General features: G+C 41.5%; 1 protein-coding gene across 1 annotated transcript in view; it reads right to left on the reverse strand.

The window, feature by feature from the left end:
* The window catches only part of LOC136867459 (uncharacterized), a 71,863-nt gene that overhangs the window by 27,283 nt on the left and 19,279 nt on the right, over positions 1–25,301 (reverse strand). Inside the window, exon 3 of the mRNA XM_067144666.2 lies at positions 2,909–3,040. Coding sequence (XP_067000767.2) covers positions 2,909–3,040 — 132 coding nt within the window. The remainder of the gene's footprint in view (positions 1–2,908; positions 3,041–25,301) is intronic.

Here is a 25,301-nt window from a genome sequence, read left to right on the forward strand (position 1 = left end):
GCACGGGTCTTTTATATTATTCTGCTTTAACAACAAAATATAATCATAACAATGAAGGTATGGATAAAAAGTCTATTACCACCTACTAAGTTAGTCTTAGTTTAAAGCCCATTATAAACTAACGCACATGCACATTTGAATTAGGCCTACAAATAGGAGGTAATATCTGAAGAAAAGAAAACATCCTGCTGGTAAAAGGTGGGTTGGAGAATTGTCGGTACCGGTACCGAATTTGGCTTCGGTTTAACTCCCACACCAAATGCTTCATCATCATAACATTCCGGTGAAAAATGCTTATAGCATAATCCTAAATGCTTTCCAGGAAAGAAATTCTCCCTTCTTAATGCAACTAGGTACCCATTGCTTTTTCCTTGTCTCCGCAGCAGGAAAGCTGAAATCAAATAAAGTACAATATTCAAAAATGCAGTACCCGGGAAACTGGAACGTTAACCAATAAAATAAATTACACGTAATTGTATGTATTCTACAGAGACCTGACAACTACTTTATGAAACATATAAACCCCTTGCATCGTCATTCACTGGGCCGGGCTGAGTGGCTCAGACGTTTAAGGTGCTGGCCTTCTAACCCCAACTTGGCAGGTTCGATCCTGGCTCAGTCCGGTGGTATTTCAAGGTGCTCAAATATGACAGCCTCGTGTCGGTAGATTTACTGGCACGTAAAAGAACTCCTGTGGGACTAAATTCCGGCACCTCGGCGTCTCCGAAGACCGTAAAAGTAGTTAGTTGGACGTAAAGGAAATAACATTATTTAGTATTATTATCATTCACTGGCGCAAACAAATATCCAAACACCATTAAATAAGGAAAATAGAATACAGAAATTTTGACAATATATTTGTCGACGTAACATATTTAATTTATTAAAGGTACAAGACTACAGGTTAATATCCGCGCGAGAAAAGCCATCGCAAATGTGTCATGCTGGTCCATTAATAACCGGTGTATTCCCCTGAATGTTGAATGCAGCCATGGAAACCTGCATGCATTGTGTCGTAAAGGTGCCGAATGTCAGCTTGAGGGATGGAGTTCCATGCCTGTTGCACTTGGTCGGTCAATATAGGGATGGTTAATGCCGGTTGTGAATTACGCTGGAGTTGTCGTCCAATGATAACCCATACGTGCTCGATTGGGGACAGATCGGGGAATCGAGCAGGCCAAGGCAACATGTCGAAACTCTGTAGAGCACGTTGGGTTACAACAGTGGCATGAAAGCGTTGGAAAACACCCCCAGGAATGCTATTCATGAATAGCAGCACAATAGGTCGAATCACCAGGCGGACGTACACATCTCCAGTCAGGGTGCGTGGGATACCACGAGAGTGCTCCTGCTGTCATAGAAAATTGCTCCCTAGACCAGAACTCCCGGTGTAGGTTCAGTGTGTTGATGCCGCAGACTGGTGGAATGCAGGCCGTCACCTGGCCTCCTTCTAATAAACACACGGCCATCACTGGCACCAAGTCAGAACCGGCTTTCATCGGAAAACACAACGGACCTCCACTCCATCCTCCAATGAGCTCTCGCTTGACACTACTGAAGTCACAGTCGGCGGCGGTTTGAGATAAGTGGGATACACGCCGCAGGGCGAATAGCTCGGAACTGTCCTTCAAGTAACCGATTTCGAACAGTTCGTTGCGTCACTGCGGTGTCAACTACCGCTCGAATTGCTGTTGCAGACGGAGTCCACTGCACCACATCCGTATGCCGAATACGGTGGTCCTCCTTCTCGGTGATGCCACGGGGACGTCCGGAGCCCAGTCTTCCTGCGAGCGTACCTTCCCGTGACCACTACTGCCAGCATGCATGCACAGTGGAGACATTCCTGCCAAGTCGTTCTGCAATAGCGTGGAAGGAAAATCCACCTTCATGTAGCCCTATTATACGGCCTCGTTCAACCGCAGTGAGCTGTTGATACGGGCCTCTTCGTCGTCATAAAGTCATTCTTGATCCACTCACAGTCACTCCATCCAATCTCACAAGTAATGAACGCTCTCGCACAGTACAGCCTTTATTAAAGCAAACCTGATGTGCAACGTCATGGGGCCGCTACAAGCGCCAGGCTAATGCGATTTGCGGGAAATTTGAATCAACGTCATATTCCAGATGTATAAACACGCCTACAAACTTTCGTTAATCTAGTACAAACCCTTCTTGGTGTTTGGATATTTTTTTACGCTGATCACTATTCCTGCCTATAACACAATATTCAAAACTCTCGCGCTACTCCCTAGTCAGTTGATTGAGCCCTTTACAGATTAAGAGGCGGGGAAAGTTAAGCAAAGGCATTATTCCCATTTACAACAAAGGCGCGCAACAAAACAAGCTTTGCTTCAGCGGTTTCGATAGGAGGTATGACAGCATCCGGCATACAGTCCGGATTTTACACCATGCGATTTACAAGAGACTGGTAAGCTAAAAGAGCATCTGGGTGTAACAAGTTTTCCCAACGATGAGTAAATTCAAACAGCGGTTGTTCGATTATTTCAGTACAAAGGAATCGATTCCTATCGTTAAGGAACGGAATGATTGGTAGAACGTTCCGGCAGTTGTTTGCAGAGACCGTGTGACTACATCAAAAAGTAGTGCGGTGTATCCGTGACCCTTTTTATTGTGCCGAATAACGCAATAAACGATCAATGACCTCCTAAAATACGGGTAACTTACTTTTTGAAAGTATCTCGTATGAAGTTTGAAGAATGAGTTGTTCTGGCCGAAGTTTTCGCAGATATTTGTTACAATAATAAGCTTGCACCCAAAAGTGAACAGGGTATTACTAAAGAGATTGGATCACATTTCCAAGCCCCTTGACTGATTTCACACAGAAAGTTACATGTTCTATTGAGCATTAGGTGATAATTATAAGAAATCACAACACCTGGATACTTACAGGATCCATCAAAGTAGACAGACCATTTAATACAGACTTCTGAAAAACTGAACGGCTTGGCGATTGTTTCGATATCCCCTGCTGCACTAAATTGCTTCCACATCAGGGAGGTATCCGGAGGAGTTCCATCGTCTGAAAATAAGAAGAAACTCAATGGTAAGACTTTCATTGGTGATTAGGAGAAATCTATTGATATGGTTTAGAGATGAGATTAAATATCGTTTCTCTTCGAAACGCAATTATTGAAGTTTTATCACTAGAGTCCGGAAGTTCGGCAAAATGCCTTTTTTATTTGGGTGTTTATATCGAAGTGTCAAATAGACACAAGCATATTTCCGTACTTTTGGGAACAGTAGGGCCAGTATCTATTTTGCTTTTTTTATGCCTATTTTAGCTTCGTGTGCCTGTTTGCCTCTTTTGAGTTGTTGTGGATATTTTCTGCTGTTATTTATATTGTGCCATTTCACTGTTCTAAGATTATAATTCAGTGGAGTTAAGATGATCTCAGTTGCCGATTTCAAATTTAAACATAACACCTAAACTCATTCATATCAAGGAGATACGATATAGCGCAAGATCGGAATAATAAAGATCAACATGGCAGTGGCTGAGACAAAAGAATACTCAGAATTGTTAAACCAAGACCAACTACAATATATCAGACCTTAACCGACCTATCGAAACTGTCCATAATGGCGGCAGCTGGAGTGCTAGCATGCGTTTGTTTTGATTTGTGTAAGCCGTGTTGTTACCAAATATTTACGGAAATTTGAATATTATTAATCGTATATTATATTTATTTATAGTCTTAAGAAGGTTACAGATCCTCTTTCAGTGCCGTAAGAAGCTATTTGTTCTCAAAGAGCTTATTTATTCCAACAATATCGGTGGTGATAAGGTTAATGTTGATTCTCGTGTTCTTCTCTGAAAGTTTTTTCCTTAATTTTTAATTACCTATGCAATATGTTTATAGTTTAATGTGCTGTGTGCCTGGATGTAAGTAAGAGCTTAAGTGTTCCCGTTTCCAAAAGACCTAGTATTAAAACAAAATTGGGTTAAGAGCATTCGTAAGGAAAACTTCGAACCGAATCATAGGACTAACAATGTTGTGTGGATTAATCATTTTATCATTTTTGAAATCAAACGTATTGTTAGGGAACACATTATATACCCATAGAAGATGGTGATCTAATTCGAGTGCCGCGCAAACTTCCGAATTTTAAACTAATGATGCCTATCCTAGCATTTGCCTTATCAGCCAACGTACTACAAAGAACATTAAATCAGTCCCAGAAATCATGACTAATATTTATGATAAATCTTAAACGGTGGCGCAAGAATGATGTAATAAATTTTCAACGTTTTACAATGAACATGCGTAAACTAAACCTAACCCCCTTTCCCGTGGAGTGAACATGAAGATTGTGTTCTTTTATATAAAATACAATTATGCCATAAATTCTGGTGAGTTTTAAGCTGACGAGTGCTTTAGATGGTCAAGTGGAACATCCTACAAATATCGCTTGTACCTACTCAACAATATAGGTGAATTTTGGAGGGTTGAAATTTTGTTGTAGAAATTTATTTGCGTGTTTTACGTAATGGGCTGTGGTTAATGGTGGTGTGAAATCTATATATCGTATTTGCTGACCGGAGATTTTTATGTGAAATATTTTTATACTCTCTGTCCGTTCCAACCTGACGTTGATACAATAATTCTTCCTTCGTTATTTTCCCCTCTGAAATTTCATTTAGACTTACAATACGCTATAACGCTAATTTTGGTGTTTAATTATTCATATTTTGAGTTAGTGAGTTGCATTTCATGACGTTCGACTTGTGGTATTTTCTGTAGGTGACTCGGAATAAACATGCATAACCTTCCCCTCAACCTCTCATATTGCACGCCGATGTCCGCCATGTTTATTCTGGATTACGGTCTGATGTAATTGTAGTTGGTCTTGGTTAAGCACAGTACTATTGCAAAATGATAAATGAACAAGCGATTTTAAAGAGCGGACGTGCTCATTTGACGACGCTAGAAACGCATATATAAATTCAAGATTTAGAAGGAAATCAGTAGAAGAATAAAGATATGCAACGTCAGAAGTAGCTAAAGAACATATAATTACAAAAAAATTCTAAAGGAAATTCACATACGGTACTGAAGTTTCATCACTGCGAAGACTAGACCTTGACTCAATTAAAAAGAAAAGAATTCAGTATAATGCGGCAATCACGATATATAAAGCTGAAATAAGGGTAGACATATTGGTGATCTGCAAACGTTGCTACGATTAAATTCGAGATAAAAGAATTACCAATGAAACTATAATGTTAGAAGGCGTTGAATTCAACGTAATGTCACAACTAACTTCATATATGTATTTTTGTATCCCAATTGCGCAAGATCTGGCTGCCAAGCATTTCTAAGAAGACTATGGTGAGATTGTCCGGAGGAGGCTAAGCTGAGATGACGGCAACGAAGGACCACACATCCCAGAGCATTCCACTGACCAGCGGCAGGATGTGAACGCCAAACCCGAGCCGCAGATGTCGAGGCAGACATAATACAATCCCGGAGCCGAAGGAAAAAGATAAGTTTTTCATTAAAGTAAGGTAAATAAGTGTTATAAATTCCAATGTAGTCATCTCAATTGTTTGCGATTATTATCATTATTATTATCAAATACAGTAGAGACAATACGCGACACATCCGGATTTAGCCTTATTAAAATGGGAGACAAGTCGCAAGTGGCGCTCCTAGCGGCTTGACCTGAAAATTCGCGCTAAATTCAAATATCAATGTAAATGTATATACGGAAATGGATAAATAAATTACGTCTAGAAAGAGTTACTAAGATATTAACTTCAAAGTTGCTAAAGCAATTATGGATAAATGAATGAAGAATTATTTGACAGGTTATTATTTAAAGACTGAAATGAGACATATAATAAAGATGTGAAATGGACTACTGTGAAAGGGCTTGAGCTTTCATTTATGCATTACATTTTTAGCTGTAGAATTCCTGCCTGAACGTTCACAGCTAGATTTTTCTTTTTTTCTCATTTAAAAGCATTGTATTATTGTCAACAAAAATATCGGCACATTCCTTACACACATGATTCAATGAATTTACATTTAAGAGCTGGACAATTTTCCTTTTAACTTGAAGCCTACCAACAGAAAGAAAATCTATAAATTTAGCCTCAAAAATATTCAAACTTTCCCTATAAGCAATACTTGCCATAATGCCATTACATTAGGGTAAAACAAATTTGCATCATCATATTGTTTCAACAAAATATGTACATTTCTTAAATCACCCATATTTCCGTCAGTGCTTGACAACGCATTACGTACCGAGCTCGATAGCTGCAGTCGCTTAAGTGCGGCCAGTATCCAGTATTCGGGAGATAGTAGGTTCGAACCCCACTGTCGGCAGCCCTGAAAATGGTTTTCCGTGGTTTCCCATTTTCACACCAGGCCAATGCTGGGGCTGTACCTTAATTAAGGCCACGGCCGCTTCCTTCCCACTCCTAGGCCTTTCCTGCCCCATCGTCGCCGTAAGACCTATCTGTGTCGGTGCGACGTAAAGCAAGTAGCACAAAAAAAATAGCAACGCATTACGGCATTCCAAATGGGGTAACTTGGAACACAACCAGCCACACTCATATACATATGTATTTTCCTGAATTAAATCAAACCCACAGATCACACCTACAACAACTCATTGGTATTGAAGGTCAACTATTGCACTATACAATAAAATATGCGTATTCTATTTTAAGCCAGTTAAAATATGGGTCGAGCAGGTCAGAAGATTATGAAGTACTGTAAAAATCTCTTTGTCACTGGAAGAATATATATGCAAACACAATATTACTTACATTTTCTTGTCACGAGGGAAACTGAAGAAAGACCGCGCACTCTTCTCTACTTCATAGTTACTGCAGCCAAACACAGCCCATACTTTTCCCGTCATGTTGAGAGGAGATATCAAGGAATGACACACGCTACTATTTAATTATGTCAACTCAATGAAAACGCATAAATAACACCAAAATCTTCACACACAAATGCACGTGCTCTTATGACAGAATCAGTAGTTCTCAGATCAATCCGCTAGAGCAAGCTCTAATAGCTGTCCCTCGATATCTCGCTGAGTGTCGCGTATTGTCTCTATTGTATTTGTTATTATCTTTGAGATGGTTCAAATACACTGACTGACAGAGCAAATGCAACACCAAGAAGGAGTGGTTCGAAAGGGATGAAAGTTGGGGAAAAAACAGAGACGGCACGGACGAATAATTGATGTTTATTTCAAACCGATATGCAGGTTACACAATGCGCACGGCATCGACTCAGTAGGATGTAGGACCACCGCGAGCGGCGATGCACGCAGAAACACGTCGAGGTACAGAGTCAATAAGAGTGCGGATGGTGTCCTGAGGGATGGTTCTCCATTCTCTGTCAACCATTTGCCACAGTTGGTCGTCCGTACGAGGCTGGGGCAGAGTTTGCAAACGGCGTCCAATGAGATCCCACACGTGTTCGATTGGTGAGAGATCCGGAGAGTACGCTGGCCACGGAAGCATCTGTACACCTCGTAGAGCCTGTTGGGAGATGCGAGCAGTGTGTGGGCGGGCATTATCCTGCTGAAACAGAGCATTGGGCAGCCCCTGAAGGTACGGGAGTGCCACCGGCCGCAGCACATGCTGCACGTAGCGGTGGGCATTTAACGTGCCTTGAATACGCACTAGAGGTGACGTGGAATCATACGCAATAGCGCCCCAAACCATGATGCCGCGTTGTCTAGCGGTAGGGCGCTCCACAGTTACTGCCGGATTTGACCCTTCTCCACGCCGACGCCACACTCGTCTGCGGTGACTATCACTGACAGAACAGAAGCGTGACTCATCGGAGAACACGACGTTCCGCCATTCCCTTATCCAAGTCGCTCTAGCCCGGCACCATGCCAGGCGTGCACGTCTATGCTGTGGAGTCAATGGTAGTCTTCTGAGCGGACGCCGGGAGTGCAGGCCTCCTTCAACCAATCGACGGGAAATTGTTCTGGTCGATATTGGAACAGCCAGGGTGTCTTGCACATGCTGAAGAATGGCGGTTGACGTGGCGTGCGGGGCTGCCACCGCTTGGCGGCGGATGCGCCGATCCTCGCGTGCTGACGTCACTCGGGCTGCGCCTGGACCCCTCTCACGTGCCACATGTCCCTGCGCCAACCATCTTCGCCACAGGTGCTGCACCGTGGACACATCCCTATGGGTATCGGCTGCGATTTGACGAAGCGACCAACCTGCCCTTCTCAGCCCGATCACCATACCCCTTGTAAAGTCGTCTGTCTGCTGGAAATGCCTCCGTTGACGGCGGCCTGGCATTCTTAGCTATACACGTGTCCTGTGGCACACGACAACACGTTCTACAATGACTGTCGGCTGAGAAATCACGGTACGAAGTGGGCCATTCGCCAACGCCGTGTCCCATTTATCGTTCGCTACGTGCGCAGCACAGCGGCGCATTTCACATCATGAGCATACCTCAGTGACGTCCGTCTACCCTGCAATTGGCATAAAGTTCTGACCACTCCTTCTTGGTGTTGCATTTGCTCTGTCAGTCAGTGTATGTTAGATTCTCGCGAAATAATTTTACATTTGTATCAAAATACATGGATATAGGTAGTCATCTTAAAGTTATAAGCAGTCCTAGTTAGGGAATGTAAAGCGAATTATACATTAATGCCATTGCTATGAAATCAAAGAATATTAGAAGGTTATACTATGCGAACTGTGAAGTGTATGTTGATAGAATATTTAAGGTTATATGTGAAGTGATGATTGATATTTTGGAATATGAAGGTTAGATAGTGTCACAGGAAGTCATAGTAGGATAATATATGGATATATAAGAATAATTAGAGGTCATGATGAGAATAGATATGAAGAAATCAGTGAAGTGAATAATTTTAAGATGAGTTACATCTGAGAATTAATGGAAAGAAATGGAAGAGATATGATATGATATATGAGAAGAAAGTGATATTGTAAGGTTATATGAGTATATTGAAGGATAGAATGATGGGATATATGTTGCTACGTTGATAAAGAAGAAAATGATTGTTTTTAAGAGAAAAATGAGGATATATGACGCAATCCAGGATCATTGATGTTCGTGATAGTATGATGATATTTCATTGACAAGAAATCTATATCCTACGATAGTGACAACATGTTGAGGTAGTTATAATGAGTTATGGCATAAGTAGATCATAGCAATGAATCTTTCTAGGAAGTGCTGAGTAGTAATTTTATGAATTTTAACCTAGTATCTTTTCCATAAAGTTATATTTTCCTTAAAACTGAGCAAGCATAGGCATTGTTATTTCCTTATAAATAATTCCAAGAGGTTAGATAATTTCTAGAACCGTCATGAAAGATATCCCTTACATATTTTAATAAATGACACAAGGTAATGTGTTAGTATTCAGACACTTGTATGAGAATATGTTTCATTGGTTAAATTTGATGGGCAAATTGAATCGAAGATTAATGCGATGAATGATATATATATATATTGATAAATGATGTTAGAAGTTAAGGTGAATATTAACATTTTTTTTGCCAACCAGATATACTTTCTTTTTCCTGACGCGTATAAATAACTTGATAATCCTACAACAAACGAAGCCTAATTCTCATCCTAAGTTATCACGTGAAGAAAAGTGAAATATGATGCTGATAAAGACTAAACAAGTTAACATTATCCTATACTCTCCAAGTTGATTTGTAATTGATTTAAAGAGACATTAACTTTGATTTATGTATATTTTCATCATTTGATTGATGATATGAAGATGATACATGAGTTCATTTCGAATTTTCGAATTTTATGGTACATAATTAACATAATTTTTTATCAACGTTCATAGTTACGACATCCAAACAGATTAAATGAATTTAATATGAGATAATAATTTTCCTTAGATTTCATTTTCTTTTCTCAATTTTAAGACTTTGAATAAATGATTATGATTAATGTATATTGGGATACCTATTCATCAATTAGTTTAAGCATTTTGAATATATTTAGACTTAAGCAGTAATATAAATTATATTATTGTGGAAACCAACGATTCGTAGGATGGATACGTCCATCATTACTACTGGCAGGCAAAGCACTCGTCGAAAACTCTTCTTTTTCGGAACTCACGTTAAAATATTAATCGCCGCACCCTGAGAGTACGCTGGCCCGGATTTATTTTACGGCCCGCCCTGGACGCAGGAAAGGCGCAATATATTAAAATTAAACAATGGAAATTAAAGGAAATCTGATTCCAGTGTACTGTGTTAATAATAAGGAATACAATTTCATTTTAACTTAATTGATTAATTTTTTAAATATTACATCCCAGCTGAAAACTCACTCCATAAGCCAAATGGTCGAGAGAGTTGCCAGGACCCGCTCCTGCTACGTAAGATTAAGTTGTGGTGGTGATTATTGTTTTTAAGATAAAGAACAAATTGGTAACCACCTTCTATTAACACTAATCAGAAGGAAAATGGAAGAGGTCTGACACTTCGAAAAATGAAGGTATCGGCAAAAGAAAGGAAAGAGCCACGAACGGCGTGAAAATAATAAACTCCCTAAGGTCCGAAAACCTAATACTGTCGGGGTCGGAAAAGAACAAGAGTTGACCACGTGAGTTAGGGTACAAAAGATAAGAGAGAGGAACCTCACAGAAACAATTGGAAGCAACGCCAGACTCAGCTAGGGGAACCGTGGTCGCTAACCCACACTACCAAGTTGAGAGCCCCTGTTCCCCCTTTCTAGTCGCCCTTACGACTGACGGGGGATATCGTTGATGTTATTCTATTACCACCACCCACAGCGGGACGTAAGATTAGTAAAATGGAATGCAGATGTGCATTAAGTGTCTAACATTAAACCATTTGTATTATTTTAGGGCCCATTTTTGTCATTATAAATCCCTATATTAATTATCTTACTGCCAATTTCCTCAATTTTGAAGTGCTCATTTGCCTCCCAATTTTAGCAACCACTCTAGCCCATCAAGTGCCGAGGTTCCGGATAGTGGAAGCTCTTACCTTCCAACCCTCCAAGGGCCTTCATGGCTTGTACGGTGATGACTTTGTTTTTTGCTATAGTATCAAAACAAGCCATTTAAGTTATTTTGTCTGAGGTGTTTGAAGCTTTATACAACAATCTCAAGTAATTGGTAAAGGTACGAAATAAAGTAAAGCTTCATTTAACCTAGTTAGGACAGTATTATTTTGATGATTTACAAGTGATAATGCAAGGTTAGATTTTTCAGCGAGGAGCGAAGATGGAAATGAAACTTGCATGTGCGTACCGAAATGTTAACGAAAACACGAAAAGTTAATGAAAAATGTCATTCACAAAAGTTCAAGATATTTTGTTTATCAACATGCTCGAAAACTTAATGAACACGCTCTTTTGTTTATTAACATCCAACATGTTCATGAATATTGCTTATTAAGAAGGTTAAAGAAAACATCTTTGTGCGGACGCACCTTTCGGAATATGACTGCTTTTATTGTGAAGTAAAATAGTATGATAATGTTAGTTAGGGGTTAGAAAAGCAACCTGGATCCAGTGTCTTGGGATGATTGATTTTGTAGAAAACTTCGCTGCCTATATTATATATTTGCTTAATAATATCACTGGGATAATGGTTTTTTTAGGTTTGTAAAAGTATTTGGCATCTCTAATGATATGTTTTCTACTGGGTAAAATTTTGAGTCTGTTATGAATTTCTTTGTTGGTGATGTAAACAAGATACATTCGCTATCATTCGAAGTACTTTATTTTTGAAGACTTGAAGCCTGTTAATATAGCAATATTTTGCTGTACCCCAAACTGTAGATGCATATAGAGTAATAGTGGAGATGAGAGTATTGTAGATTAGAGTTTTGTTCTTAATGTTTAATTTAGATATTTTGGAAAGAAGACAGTACTGTATAGAGGTATAGGCTTTTTTATATTTATCTAGAATATGTTGAAAATGAGATATTTGGCTTCTTGTTCCCATTGGATAATTTGATTATTGAAATGTAGATTGACTGTAGGTTTACGTTGTAATGAGAAAATGTGGTTTCACAAAATTTACAACAAAGTTTTTCACAAATATCAGATGAAATAAAACCTTGGTGTACAGATCAAGTGTAAGTTGCTTCAAGCTGTATTGATGGTTCATAACGATCAGATTAATTTTAAAGCTATGAAGTTTGAAAAATAAGCGCTCCGTTGTTAAAATTTTAACTGGGTACGATAAATATTTAAAATTAAATTTTTAATTTTAATGTAGTTTGTTAACCGGATCCCGTGAGATCTCCGAAGTTAAGCAACATTGGGCGTGGTCAAGATTTGGATGGGTTGCCACGCGCTGTTGTGGGGGGGGGGGGGCGGTAAGGGATTGGAGGAGCGGAAAGGAACTAACCACCCTACCGTACGTAAACTCCGGCTCAGGCACACCTCTACCGGACTAGAAAACCAAGAATAACGGCCGAGAGGATTCGTCGTGCTGACCACACGACACCTCGCAATCTGCAGGCCTTTGGGCTGAGCAGCGGTCGCTTGGTAGGCCAAGGCCCTTCAAGGGCTATAGTGCCATGGGGTTTTTGGTTTGTTTGTAGTTTGTTAGGTGGGACAAAGGATAAACGTTTTATTATCGTATAAACTGGGGAGTCTATACTTTTTTCCACGACAGTAGGACCTAAAATTACGGATATTGGCATAGACTGTCTAGCGTTTGCTGGTGATATGGCACTAATTGCCAAAGACATCTCTGATGCACAGAAACAGATGCTACACTGGAGGAGCAAGCAGCAAAAATAGGAATTAAAATCTCATATGAAAAAATTAATTCATGACATATATCAAAAATGCTCCACCTGAAGTTACAATTAATAAATTATCAAGAGTAAAGGAATCGCTCGCCGAGAATGGCAATGAAAATAAATCAATAGCCTCAAGAATTCAGGAAATGTGAATTGCTTTTCAACATGGTCTACAAAGATGTTTATAACAAAAAATTCTTGTCCTGGAACAATAAAATTCGTAATTACTCAACAGTGCTCAAACCTGAAGCTCTTCAGAAACGCTCAATTTACATCATAAAAACTTAAAAGAAGAAATAGATATTAAAGAAAGGAAAACCGGGAGAAAAATTTTTGGGTCCAGAATTTAAAATGGAATAAATTAGGCCTACCTCAAACCAAACTTGGAAACGTATTTAAAAATGTCTAAACTTACTGATACAAAGAGACTGTGATGAAATAAATTTTTAAGCCATTTGAAAGAAATTAATCACAACAGATTTACTTATCGAATACACAAATTTCCTCAGATCAAACGTACGAGATCAAACTGGTACAAGAAAGTAGAGAAAGACATCACTGAATTACGATCACCAAATTTGCAAGATAGCAATGTAATCAAGAAAATGGTTCACATAAAGGGATTTGAGGAAGATGAGAAGAAACAAACACTTCGTACCTGGTTGGAGGAACAGAAATGACAACAATCGATGAAAATGAAGAAGTATTCGGCAAGGAGGAAACTCAACGAATGTTGATTCCGCGCGTTCCTAAGAGACACATTCGCGCAGAAGGAGAAATAAAGGTATTACTTTAGCCCGGTCGATACCATATTTCTAATGTTATATTATAAGTAAGTGGAAATTAATGAAATCTTACCTGGAGTGCGTCTCAGAGGAGAGATGTGTTCATTGCGATGTCCATGAACCCACCATCCCGCCCCAAGGAATACATTTACTTTTATAACCTAATGCACAGTATTACACGACATTTTCATTTCAGAAATAGCTACTTGCATTCCTATTGGCCAATGTAAAGTTGCACGTGATCTCGTTCCCGTCAATAATGTTGATCATAATACATTACCAACCCCAGCACAATAATAGCGCAAGGAAATGTAACATGTTGCTTGCCCCTATATCACAGGTTTTGTCCAGATCGTATCCTAACCGTCCGCAAGGCAAGAACCACTCCAGACCAATGGCCTTGTCCAGGTCCTATCCTAACCGTCCGCACGGCAAAAACCAGTCCAGACCATTCGTGTTTACACACGAAACTAGAGTCATAGGGCCGCTTCGCGGCTTCTAACATGGGGGCTTACGCCCCCAGACCCCGTTTGCTTTTCCCTATATTACCGGTCTTGTCCAGATCCTATCCTAAAGTCCGCACAGCAAGAACAACTCCACCAATCATGTAACAATAATCACCACCACCAGCTATCGAAGCACCACTCACGCATTAGTTCCTAAGTACAAAGGTTGGCAGCTCTGAGCACCGCTTGGCAACATGCTTCCCGAGAAGGCCGCGATCATGTAAACTAACGACAGTCGTTACACGTGTGTGAATGTCTTGTCGACATCTTGGAACTCATGTTCTACAACTCTACATAGTACATTATTCACAGGAACAGTACGTACCAGCATACGACATGACTCGTCCTTACGTAAAGTATTCAAAATACCCTCTGTTAGCATTGACATATGCATACTCAATACTCCAGGGATACATCAGCGCAGCCGGGATTCAATTCGTCGGCGGGTTGGTGACGGATCGTCATTTTTTCTTCCCGACCTCCTTGTGCGTCGTCTTGTGAGTTTCTGACTTCGTAAAATATCTCAGCCGTACCACAGTCGTAATGTTAATGAACTACACGGGATTTGTTTTTATTTCAATAATAATAATCTGTATTAATGACCTTTTTGAGTGGCCGGCGGGGCGACGTCATGTAGGTAGTGTGGGAGGTCTGATTAGTGAGCTATCTATCTTCCCGTTCGCTATCTCTTATCTCGCTTGTAGACACGTTGTGTTCAGCCACTGCGAGCGGTGCTTAAAAGGCCGGTACAGACAAGCGCGCCTAACTCTGTGACGTAACTACGTCGCGCGCCAAGGTTAAACGGGGCAATGTTACGCATCGCGGTTGCGAGGTAAATTTTCTACCCCGCGCCACAGGTCGTAACGCGTAACCTACCAGCGTTCAGCCAGTTGAGACAGTGCAACTTTGAAAGACTGGCATAGCTGCAGCAGCATATATTCAAACATCGCAATATAGTACCGTACACACTGTTTAAAGCGGAAAGCTTAAGAATGCGTCGTCGCATTTAAAGTCTGATGCCATATTATTACCGTATTATTATTATTATTATTATTATTATTATTATTATTATTATTATTATTATTAGAGCCCGGATTTCCATGCAAATGCATGTTTTTAAATAAACTGGTTACAATTCTCAAAATTTGCAAATATTCGTTTCATGGTTTAACGATTCCAAATAACCGTTCTTTTTCCGTGCATGTTTGCATGTTTTGGCCTTTTTAGGACAAAATTCATGCATAATGCATATTTTGAAGATTTTGGATTTAATAGCGAATATTTGGACGTTTAATATTGCATAAAATGACTTTTCTTGTAACTTTGGCGCATATATAATGCTAACTTGCATGATAGTGCCTTTTAGGAATGTTGGTTTGCAGAATTTGGGGTCTTTCTTCCACGTTATACAGAATGTCTATTACTGAGAAACGGAGAGAATGTATTCCTGGCATCCTACATGACAACCAAAATTAGTACATAATCCAATTAACCAAACACTTTCTTATCTGCTGCTTGACTAAACATTGACGTAAGCCTGAAGGCCCCACGTCGATCTCTGTAATTCTTGGGACTAAATTGTCCCTGTTATACATTGTTATAAATCGAACCATAAAATGTGCATTACTCATTGACGGCTCATTCTTTCGTCTGTGTTAGACGAACAAAATAAAACTTGTATCGCATTTCTGTGACGCCGCATTACTGAGCTAACAACTGGTTTTGCACTGAACACTCTTCCGTTCTTATCCTGGATTTTCCTATCGGGAACTGTCACTCGTCACTTTGTTATCGCAGCAGGCAATCAATGCCAGTTATTGAGGAGATTCAAATTTGTCTACCATCATAGCTGTGGCAGCTAGATATAAGTTGAAAAAAGTGATCCGTTCAAATCCTGATTTTGATTCGTCAAGCTTATATAAGACGTATTGTAGTGAAAATGCAAAAGACGTACAATTAGACCTCACGTTGTCCCAAATGTCTTCAGTTAACTATGCACTGTCACTTCTTGTGACGTAGAACTTCTGTGCTTAATGATGTGCTGACAGATAAACGGACGAGCTTAAATCAAGGCAATTTGGAGAAATTAGTTGTTGTACAAATGTTTCAAAAGGAAGTGAATTTTGATTGTGCATATTTCCAGTTTATCGTGCATGTTTTGCTATATGATAGTGCATGAATGCATGCATATTTTGAGATTTGATAGTGCATGGAAATCCGGGCTCTAATTATTATTATTATTATTATTATTATTATTATTATTATTATTATTATTATTATTATTATTATTATTATTATTATGCTATTTGTTTTACGTCACACCGACACAAATAGGTCTTATGGTGACAATGGGTTAGGAAAGGGCTAGGAATGGAAAAGAAGCAGCCGTGGCCTTAATTAAGGTACAGACCCAGCATTTGCCTGGTGTGAAAATGAGAAACCAAAGAAAACCATCTTCATGGCTGCCGACAGTGGGGTTCGAACCCACTATCTCCCGGATGCGAGCTCACAGCTGCGCGGCCCCAAACCGCACGGCCAACTCACCCGGTGTTGCCATATTTTACAAGTAATTTTACATAGTTTTATTTATACACACCTGACCCTGTTCACATGCTCTTCTTTAGTATGCCTTTCTTCCTTCGGAGTGACGAAAGCAAGGACGACATTTTCTTCCGGCATTCCTAGGCCGTTGTGTTCAGTTACGTCGCCAACTCCTCCCATGCATCATTCCGTAAGATTTTGTTGAAATGCCTGGGATGGCTAGCTAGCCACAAAATTTCCTTAGCTCTGTACATTTCAATAAAACGCAGTATCCAGCTCCATGGCTAAATGGAAACCGTGCTGGCCTTTGGTCACATGGGTCACGGGTTCGATTCCCGGCAAGGTGGGGAATTTTAACCATCATAGGTTAATTCCCCTGGCACGGGGACTGGGCGTATGTGTCGTCTTCATCATCATTTCAACCTCATCACGACGCGCAGGTTGCCTATGGGAGTCAAATCAAAAGACCTGCACCTGGCGAGCCGAACTTGTCCTCGGACACTCCCGGCACTAAAAGCCATACGCCATTTCATTTTTTTTTTTTTTTTTCAATAAAATGCAGTGTGTTCTGCTCTATCCACTCCATGTTTACTGATCAAGCAGACAGAGGCAAATGCGTGTTACGCGCCGAGGTCCTGTGTACGTCCAAGCTTGCTGTAACTTCCGCGCGCGCAGCTCTTTGATGTGACGCGGGAAAACCGACAAGCAGTGGAACGCAGCGAACCTCGTTCCGTATCGTTCGTGTTGCGGGCTAAGGTTGCGCGACGAAGTTAACGCAGTACCGTCTAGACAGGAGCGCGACGCGGTTGCGTTACGATGTTCTGTTGCAAGTCTGGACGCGCCTTTAGACTATGGTTACGGAACAACTCAAGGTTCTTAATAGTGATGAGCAATACCGTGATTTGTGATTTTTTGGACGTGACGTGATCACAACCACTGGACCAGCCGTGCTACTCGTTACTATTGTAGCTTGTGATCACGAGAGGGCCTCGTTATTGTTGTCTTCTAGGCGCATAATGGTTTGTTTTTTGCATCTAAATTCGTTTTTTGGACATGCTGAAAACCAACCAATATGTCAAAAATACTAGGACCAACATTGGCAACGGTCGTGTTTTGTACCGTAACCGATTACTTGTCCGCCTCTGTGGTGTAGTGGTTAGCGTGATTAGCTGCCATACCCGGAGGCTTGGTTTCGATTCCCGGCTCTGCCACGAAATTTGAAAGTGGTACGAGGGCTCGAACGGAGTCCACTCAGCCTCGGGAGGTCAACTGAATAGAAGTGGGTTCGATTCCCACCTCAGCCATCCTCGAAGTGGTTTTCCGTGGTTTTCCACTTCTGCTCCAGGCAAATGGCGGGATGGTACGTAACTTAAGGCCACGGCCGATTCCTACCCTCTTCCTTGCATGTCCCTTCCAATCTTCCCATCCCCTCACAAGGCCCTTGTTCAGCATAGCAGGTGAGGCCTCCTGGGCGAGGTACTGGTCATTCTCCCCAGTTGTATCTCCCGACCCAGGGTCTGAAGCTCCAGGACACTGCCCTTAAGGCGGTAGAGGTGGGATCCGTCACTGAGTCCGAGGGCAAAACCGTCCTGGAGCTTCAGACTCTAGGTCGGGGGATACAACTGGGGAGGATGAGCAGTACCTCGCCCAGGCGGCCTCACCTGCTATGCAGAACAGGGTCCTTGTCGGGGGATGGGAAGATTGGAAGGAATAGACAAGGAAGAGGGAAGGAATCGGCCGTGGCCTTAAGTTAGGTACCATCCCGGCATTTGCCTGGAGGAGAAGTGGGAAACCACAGAAAGCCACTTCGAGGATGGTTGAGGAGTGAATCGAAACCCCTCTACTCAGTTGACCTCCCGAGGCTGAGTGGACCCCGTTCCAGCCCTCGTACCACTTTTCAAATTTCGTGGCAGAGTCGGGAATCGAACCTGGGCCTCCGGGCGTGGCAGCTAATCACACTAACCACTACACCACAGAGGCGCACGTCCTCTATGTTATCTATCTATCTATCTATCTATCTATCTATCTATATATATATATATATATATATATGAAAGGGTAACTCCGAATGACTGTAATCAACGACCAGACAAAACTACCCGACATTAAGAAATGAAATTTTGGGGATACATTTACGTTACAGTGTTGGTACTCACTAAGGGAGAGTTTTTGGATATTCCACCGCTTAAGGGGTAAAAAGAGGGTTGAATTGTTTAAATGTTTATACTGCATATATATATATATATATATCAAAAAGTTAACTATTTACCTCGTACAGACGTAAAAATGGGTATTTCGAATCTCATTTCCCTCAAACCGTTCGACATATGCGCTTGAAATTGCACATGATGGTTGTCCTATATGTCTTAGATATTAGTATAACAGGTGATCTTAAAATAATACACCCATGAGGTGTTTTGACCGAGAGGGTAAGGCCTGAAAGCATAATTATTCACGTCTCTGAAACTCTTTGACGTACTAGGTCGAAATTGTACATGATAGCTGCTCCTATACCAGGTAAGTCAGCCGCGCCTGACGTTTCTGCTTCTTGGCATCCCAACGAACGTCGGTGGGGTGATAGTCGATTTTCCTTTGCCATATACTAAGCTACAGTCGCCTTTAAAGCACTTACTGCGTCATCACTGCACGACTTTTTCAAAAACATGTATGCGACAGGTATTTACACAACACACCAAACTGTCATACGGTTATGTAAAATCTACGCGCCATTTACAAGCTTTGGATTGGTTGTAAAATTATCGCTAAAAGCGATGGCACACTGATAGAAAACGTGAGTTTGTGAAGCGGGGCGTAGATTTACACCCAGTAAGCTCTCTGATAAACTGCAAGCAACTGTCACTGTGGTTAGTGGACTAACCACAGACGTTTTGGCGCATGTTGCATTTATTTATTTATTTATTTATTTATTTATTTATTTATTTATTTATTTATTTATTTATTTATTGTCTTGTTTTATATGTCGGGACTCAGACTATGAAGCCTGCTATTCTGTCCGACCGTACATACACCTACATGAAGAGTTAAATATACACTAAATTATCTACAGTTTAATATCTTAAGGTATCAATTAAATGTTTTAATTAATGTAATACTTAGATATGATCTAATCCTACTATGTTATAAGAAATTTGTAGGTGGGTTCGAATCCCACGGGCTTTAAGCTTTGAGGAGAGGCCATTCGTGACACATTCGACCAATAACATGCATGTTGAATGTGTAGTGGCCTGACACTTGGTGTAGCCTAGCAGTCCTGGTCATTTCTTCCCTATGTATTCAGCAGAAGAGTATGTTGACATGCTTCTCATCTACGGCGAAGCAAGACAGAACGCACATGAAGCACAGCGCCTGTAGCAGGAAATATTTCCACACAGACAACCAAACTCAAATGCGTTTAGGAGGGTAGAACGAAGTTTGCGTATAACTTCTTCACTTTCCCGAACAGGTCCTGTTAGAGAGGCACCAGTTACGTCCGGTGAAACTGCTGAGATGGTTTTGGACCAACGAGCTAGAATAACATAGAGAGGCGGGAGCGCTGCCTGGGTGAACCTAATAGAACGAACGCCCGCCATGTTTCCTGTTGTCACACAAGCAAGGGGGCATGGCCTTTAAATGACGAAAAGTGTAGAAAATGCGCATTTTAGAATCGCTGGGGGAGAAGTCCGTTGCCGAAAGCTTGAAGCATGAAAGCGAATACCGCCACTTCATCATATTGCGGCACGAGGCCAACATCACGATCAGTTGATTGTAGGGTAGTTCGAAATCATCGCACAGTGACATACGAATAGGCCTTGAAATCGGAACAAGAGCGTTACCCTGCTTGGCTGTTGTGGTTGAGCGTAAATTAGAATTAAAACGATGGACATAAATATTTATGACAGGAAACCTTAAAATCATAGGAACCTATAATAGGTTCTGTTAATATTTTTAAAATTATTGCATCCTCATGAGTACTGTGTTCCTGTCTTAATCTGTTTACCCTCCGGGGTTGGTTTTTCCCACGGACTCAGCGACGGATCCCACCTCTACCACCTCAAGGACAGTGTTCTGGAGCGTGAGACATTGGGTCGGAGGATACAACTGTGAGGGAGGGCTGCACCTGCTATGCTGAACAGGGGCCTTGTGGGGGGGAGAAGGAAGCGCCCGTGGTCTTAAGTTAGGTACCATCCCGGCATTTGCCTGGAGGGGAAGTGGGAAACCACGGAAAATCACTTCGAGGATGGCTGAGGTGGAAGTCGAACCCACTTCTACTCAGTTGACCTCCCCAGGCTGAGAGAATCCCGTTACAGCCCTCGTGCCCCTTTTCAAATTTGGTGGCGGAGCTGGGAATCGAACCCGGGCTTCCAGGGGTGGCAGCTGCTCACGCTAACCAGTGCACCACAGAGGCGGCTCATGAATACTTTACCACAATAATCGGTTAGTGTAATTATTTATTATTACTAGCTTAAAAGTTGCCCATTATGAAGTGTGGCGTAGTTTTAAAAACCAAGGCAACAAACATCTACAATAAAGGCTGTATACATTTCAGAAATAGCAGTAAAATGCTGTATTTATCATACTTGGTGTACGTTTGAACGAAATAAGTGATTGTTTGTGGTTACGTTTTCTTGGTGGTGGGCGTTCCATGTCCTTTATTTGTAAATGTGAATGAAAATTAAATAGGGCTGGAAATGTACAGAGCAAAAGCAACTGAATTGAGTTAGATACCATTTATCTCTTTTCGCCCTCACAACGCATTGTCCATTTAATTCTTTGTTCTTTAAACGAAATCTGAAACAAAATTCGACAAATAATTACCGTGGCTATCCGTACTTTCGCTAAGTAAACAATAAAATGGATTTAATTACAAACAGAAATTACAAAAAGGAATCTCGGCTATAATTCAGCAATACTTACTTAAAGTACGATATATCCTTGGTTTTATTACTCCGATTAGTACAACCATACGCTGAGCTTACGGCTGGCATTCTTGAAAGCGAGGAATCTACATTTCACTTCTTAAAACTTAGGGAATTAAATGGGCATGCATGATCTCCCTGTCACCTCAACATATGCTCTCGCGCCAATTCGCTTTGTTTTGACAACTGTTAACATGGCTGCCCCTTATCAACTTGCTTCAAGCAGGGAGCGCTGATGTCAGGTATACAGCCCCTCTATGTTATTCTAGCTCGTTGTTTTGGACACTTTCCGGGAGAATCCTCACACGAGTACCCGGACAGTAGCACAACAGGCCAACATCAGCCAGTCACCTGTCGTAAGGATATTGCATTCCAGTTTGTTTTTTTTTCACCTGCAACTACATCAATAACTCCACGGACGGGATTTCGAAACTCATGTTGATTTCTGAGCGTGGATACTGACGCAGGTGGCAAATGATCCAGCGTTTGTATATCATATTTTATTTTTGGACGAGGCACGATTTCATAATAATGGCTCTGAGAAGCGTCATAATATGCACAACTGGAATGTCGAAAATCCTGACTGGGTAAGGCAGGCAGCATTTCAGGCACGATGGGGAGCAAATGTCTGGTGCGGTATACTGGGTGATCACCTAACTGGACCATATTTCTTTGAGAATCATTTGACAGGAGACCAGTACCTACAGTTTCTTCAAGACCAACTACCATTGCTGCTAGAGGATGCGCCCCTGGGCGGGCGTGTAACCATGTGGTATCAACATTACGGAGCTCCCCCTCACATGTCACCAGATGTTCGCAACATCCTGAATGTTACACATCCCGGTCGATGGATTGGAAGGGGAGGACCTGTCGCCTGGCCTGCTGGACTTCTTCTATGGGGCTATTTGAAGGATGTAGTGTACGCTCAGCAGCCGGAAAATCCCGAAAGCCTTCGAAACATTATAACGGAAGCCTGTGAATCAGTAACGCCTACAATGCTACAAAGAGCCTGAATGGCAGTTCAAGGGTGTGCTGAAACGTGCATCACTGCAGAAGGCCATCTATTCGAACACTTACTGCGCTAACAGGCTGTTGCTCAGTCAAGCGGATTCAAACCCCCAACCATTTTATCCTCGTCCAGCCCTACTTATAAAACATCCACATAAGCAGCCCTAATGGCCTAGAAAAGTGCCAAAATAAATAAATAAATAAATAAATAAATAAATAAATAAATAAATAAATAAATAAATAAATGAAGATCCGCTGCTGTGGTGTAGTGATTAGTGTGATTAGCTGCCACCCCCGGAGGCCCGGGTTCGATTCCCGGCTCTGCCACGAAATTTGAAAAGTGGTACGAGGGCTGGAACGGGGTCAACTCAGCATCGGGAGGTCAAATGAGTAGAGGTGGGTTCGATTCCCACCTCAGCCATCCTCGAAGTGGTTTTCCATGGTTTCCCACTTCTCCTCCAGGTAAATGCCGGGATGGTACCTAACTTAAGGCCACGGCCGCTTCCTTCCCTCTTCCTTGTCTATCTCTTCCAATCATCCCATCCCCCAACAAGGCCCCTGTTCAGCATAGCAGGTGAGGCCGCCTGGGCGAGGTACTGGTCATCCCCCCCGTTGTATCCACCGACCCAATGTCTGACGCTCCAGGACACTGCCCTTGAGGCGGTAGAGGTGGGATCCCTCGCTGAGTCCGAGGGAAAAGCCAACCCTAGAGGGTGAGCAGATTAAAAAGAAGAAAGAAAGAAAGAAAGAAAGAAAGAAAGAAAGAAAGAAAGAAAGAAAGAAAGAAAGAAAGAACAATTAAATAACCCACGACGTGAGGACATTCGGATACATTGGCTCTGTGGATGATTCTCGTAGTACAAAATGCGGATAAAATTTACAGGTTCAAGTGGGATTCGATCCCACCTACCAAGCGCAGCTGTATTAACAGCACCGCACTTAACCTAACACATCACAGCGACTCCAGCGAGTAAGTTTTTAGAAAGCTACTAACCGGGCGAGTTGGCCGAGCGTGTAGAGGCGTGCGGCTGTGAGCTTGCATCCGGGAGATAGTAGGTTCGAATCCCACTATCGGCAGCCCTGAAAATGGTTTTCCGTGGTTTCCCATTTTCACACCAGGCAAATGCTGGGGCTGTACCTTAATTAAGGCCACGGCCGCTTCCTTCCAACTCCTAGGCCTTTCCTATCCCATCCCATCGTCGCCATAAGACCTATCTGTGTCGGTGCGACGTAAAGCCCCTAGCAAAAAAAAAAAGAAAGCTAGTAGATGGACTACTACTTCCGCTTCACAAATGCACACACGTTTTCTATCAGTATGCCATGGCTTTTAGGATTCGTTTCATACCCTACTGAAAGCTCATAATTGGCACGTACTTTTTACATAACCGTATGATAGTTTGGTGCATAAATGCCTGTCGCATACGGTACATGTTTTCGCAAAGGTAATGGTGCAGTGAGTGATTACAGGCGATTGTTGCTTGGTAAACGGCAAAGGAGAATAGACCATAACGACACCAATGGGGTGCCTAACAGTATAAAACGTCAGGCGCGGCTAACTCATTCGGTATGTAATAGATTTTAAATAAAATGTGGTCTTAAAAGAATACACCTCGAAGGAATTTTGACTGGAGAGGAGGGGGTTGTGACGCCCGTTGACAAAAATATTCATTTCTCTGGACGAATTAGAGGAGAGAATCAGAGTTGTCCTCGGAAATGTACCTCATATTTTCCAGCAGAAGTCAATTGATGACATTTCTGTAAGTTTACGTTGTTTGGCCGATAACACAGGAGCATATTTCGAATTTTAGTGTGGTACACACATTCTCATAATCCTGAGAATCGACCACATCTTGTTCCGTGTGAAAGTAACAAAAAACGTATGGGCATTTAAAACTAGGGAGCTACATCGCACCCACCCTGCAGATATTTTCTAACTGTAATTAGGCTAGCTATTTTTAATGTGTGTTGACAAAGCAGTTTTGCTGAAAACAATGAATGGCAAGATATTGTAAATCTGTGTGGTTATTGAAAACCGAACCTCAAACATCCTCGCGGTCATAGTTAGAAACTAGAGAATTTATATCTAGGTTAATATGCAGCTCTGCCAGATCATACCTAAGTATTGTTCCAAAAACTAATTACGCTATACCAGGGGCTCCAAAGCTGTGTTAGAAGCCGTTTAAAAACAATTGATCGCATCTGGTACGGTCGCTTCTGGCATGTATAACTACTACATCAGTGACAGATGATAAGATTTAAAAAAAGGGATTCAACTGTCAGTTTCACTGCGGAAATGACTGACTTGTTTCTGATAACATTCTTTGAGAGTACAGGCGTTGCATCACATCGTAACCTGTTTTAAAGGTTGTACCTCTTTGTGACGACTCGACATTACGAAATATTTCAGTAATAATTCTTGTGTGATAAGGCATTTTTCTTACTATTGTCCGTTAAATATAGATGAATCTTTACTGTTCCCAGAACACAAGAGGATACTTCTCGCTTCAAACCTGCGGGACTTATATTCTAGGAAGTATCGTACTTTATTTTATTTAGTGTAGGGCTTTTGGTAGGGGCTGCCTGGCCGAGGCGGTAAAGGCGTGCTCGGTTCGCCCGGAAGGATGTGAGTTCGAATCCCAGAATTCGAATTTAAGAAACGAGATTTCCACTTCTGGAGGTGCAGATGGCCCTGAGGTTTACTCAGCCTACACCAAAAATGAGTACCAGGTTAATTACTGGGGGT

Source organism: Anabrus simplex, chromosome 3, assembly GCF_040414725.1.
Source record: "Anabrus simplex isolate iqAnaSimp1 chromosome 3, ASM4041472v1, whole genome shotgun sequence".
Lineage (NCBI taxonomy): Eukaryota > Metazoa > Arthropoda > Insecta > Orthoptera > Tettigoniidae > Anabrus > Anabrus simplex.